Source organism: Chrysochloris asiatica, unplaced genomic scaffold (genome assembly GCF_000296735.1).
Source record: "Chrysochloris asiatica unplaced genomic scaffold, ChrAsi1.0 scaffold00636, whole genome shotgun sequence".
Taxonomy (NCBI): domain Eukaryota; kingdom Metazoa; phylum Chordata; class Mammalia; order Afrosoricida; family Chrysochloridae; genus Chrysochloris; species Chrysochloris asiatica.
The window spans coordinates 264,174-264,757 of NW_006409154.1; the positions used below are offsets into that span (position 1 = coordinate 264,174).

Genomic DNA, 584 nt, shown 5'->3' on the forward strand with positions numbered 1-584 from the left:
AGCTGTTGACTTGCTCAAGCTGATACTAGGCAGGGACAAGCCTGGAGCCAAGTTGGTCAAGCTCTCGCCTTCAAATGCCCTCCATTCTGCCCTGTCAGCAATAGACAGAAGCTCCAAGACTTGGGAGAACTGGGGGCAAAGGGCCATTCACAAGCACCCTCTGGGCTCAAAGCTTAGTTGGGCCAAGGTGAGGACAGAGCAAGCTGGTAATTAAGACAAGGAGTTAAAGGACTGACGGCATTTCTGAGGGGGTGTAGAGTGAGCCAACATAGAGGTGAGTATGCTGGACCTGAAAGGGGTCAGCACAGAGGGCTTCAGAGGTCAAGGACAAATGGAAGAGGGGAAATTGAGGCTCAGGGACCTGGCTGGTGTGAGAGTGCTTCCACACCAGCTGAGGAAGCCACTCTTACTTATCTGTATTTTCAGGTCCGAGCAGAAATCCTCACGACGATTGCACTCTGTGGATTTGCCAATTTACGCAACATTGGAATCATGTTGGGAGGCCTGAGTGAGTCCTAGATGGGAGTCTCCCCAGCCCCCTGGAGGTCAGGGACCTGGACTTCAGTCCTGGCTCTGAAATAACT

The 584-nt window shown here is 52.4% G+C and overlaps 1 protein-coding gene across 1 annotated transcript in view; it reads left to right on the top strand.

Annotated features, from left to right (window-relative positions):
* Window positions 1–584, top strand: part of LOC102811505 (sodium/nucleoside cotransporter 1-like) — a 165,425-nt gene that overhangs the window by 163,497 nt on the left and 1,344 nt on the right. Inside the window, exon 9 of the mRNA XM_006877847.1 lies at window positions 427–508. Within this exon, the coding sequence (XP_006877909.1) occupies window positions 427–508 (82 nt within the window). The remainder of the gene's footprint in view (window positions 1–426; window positions 509–584) is intronic.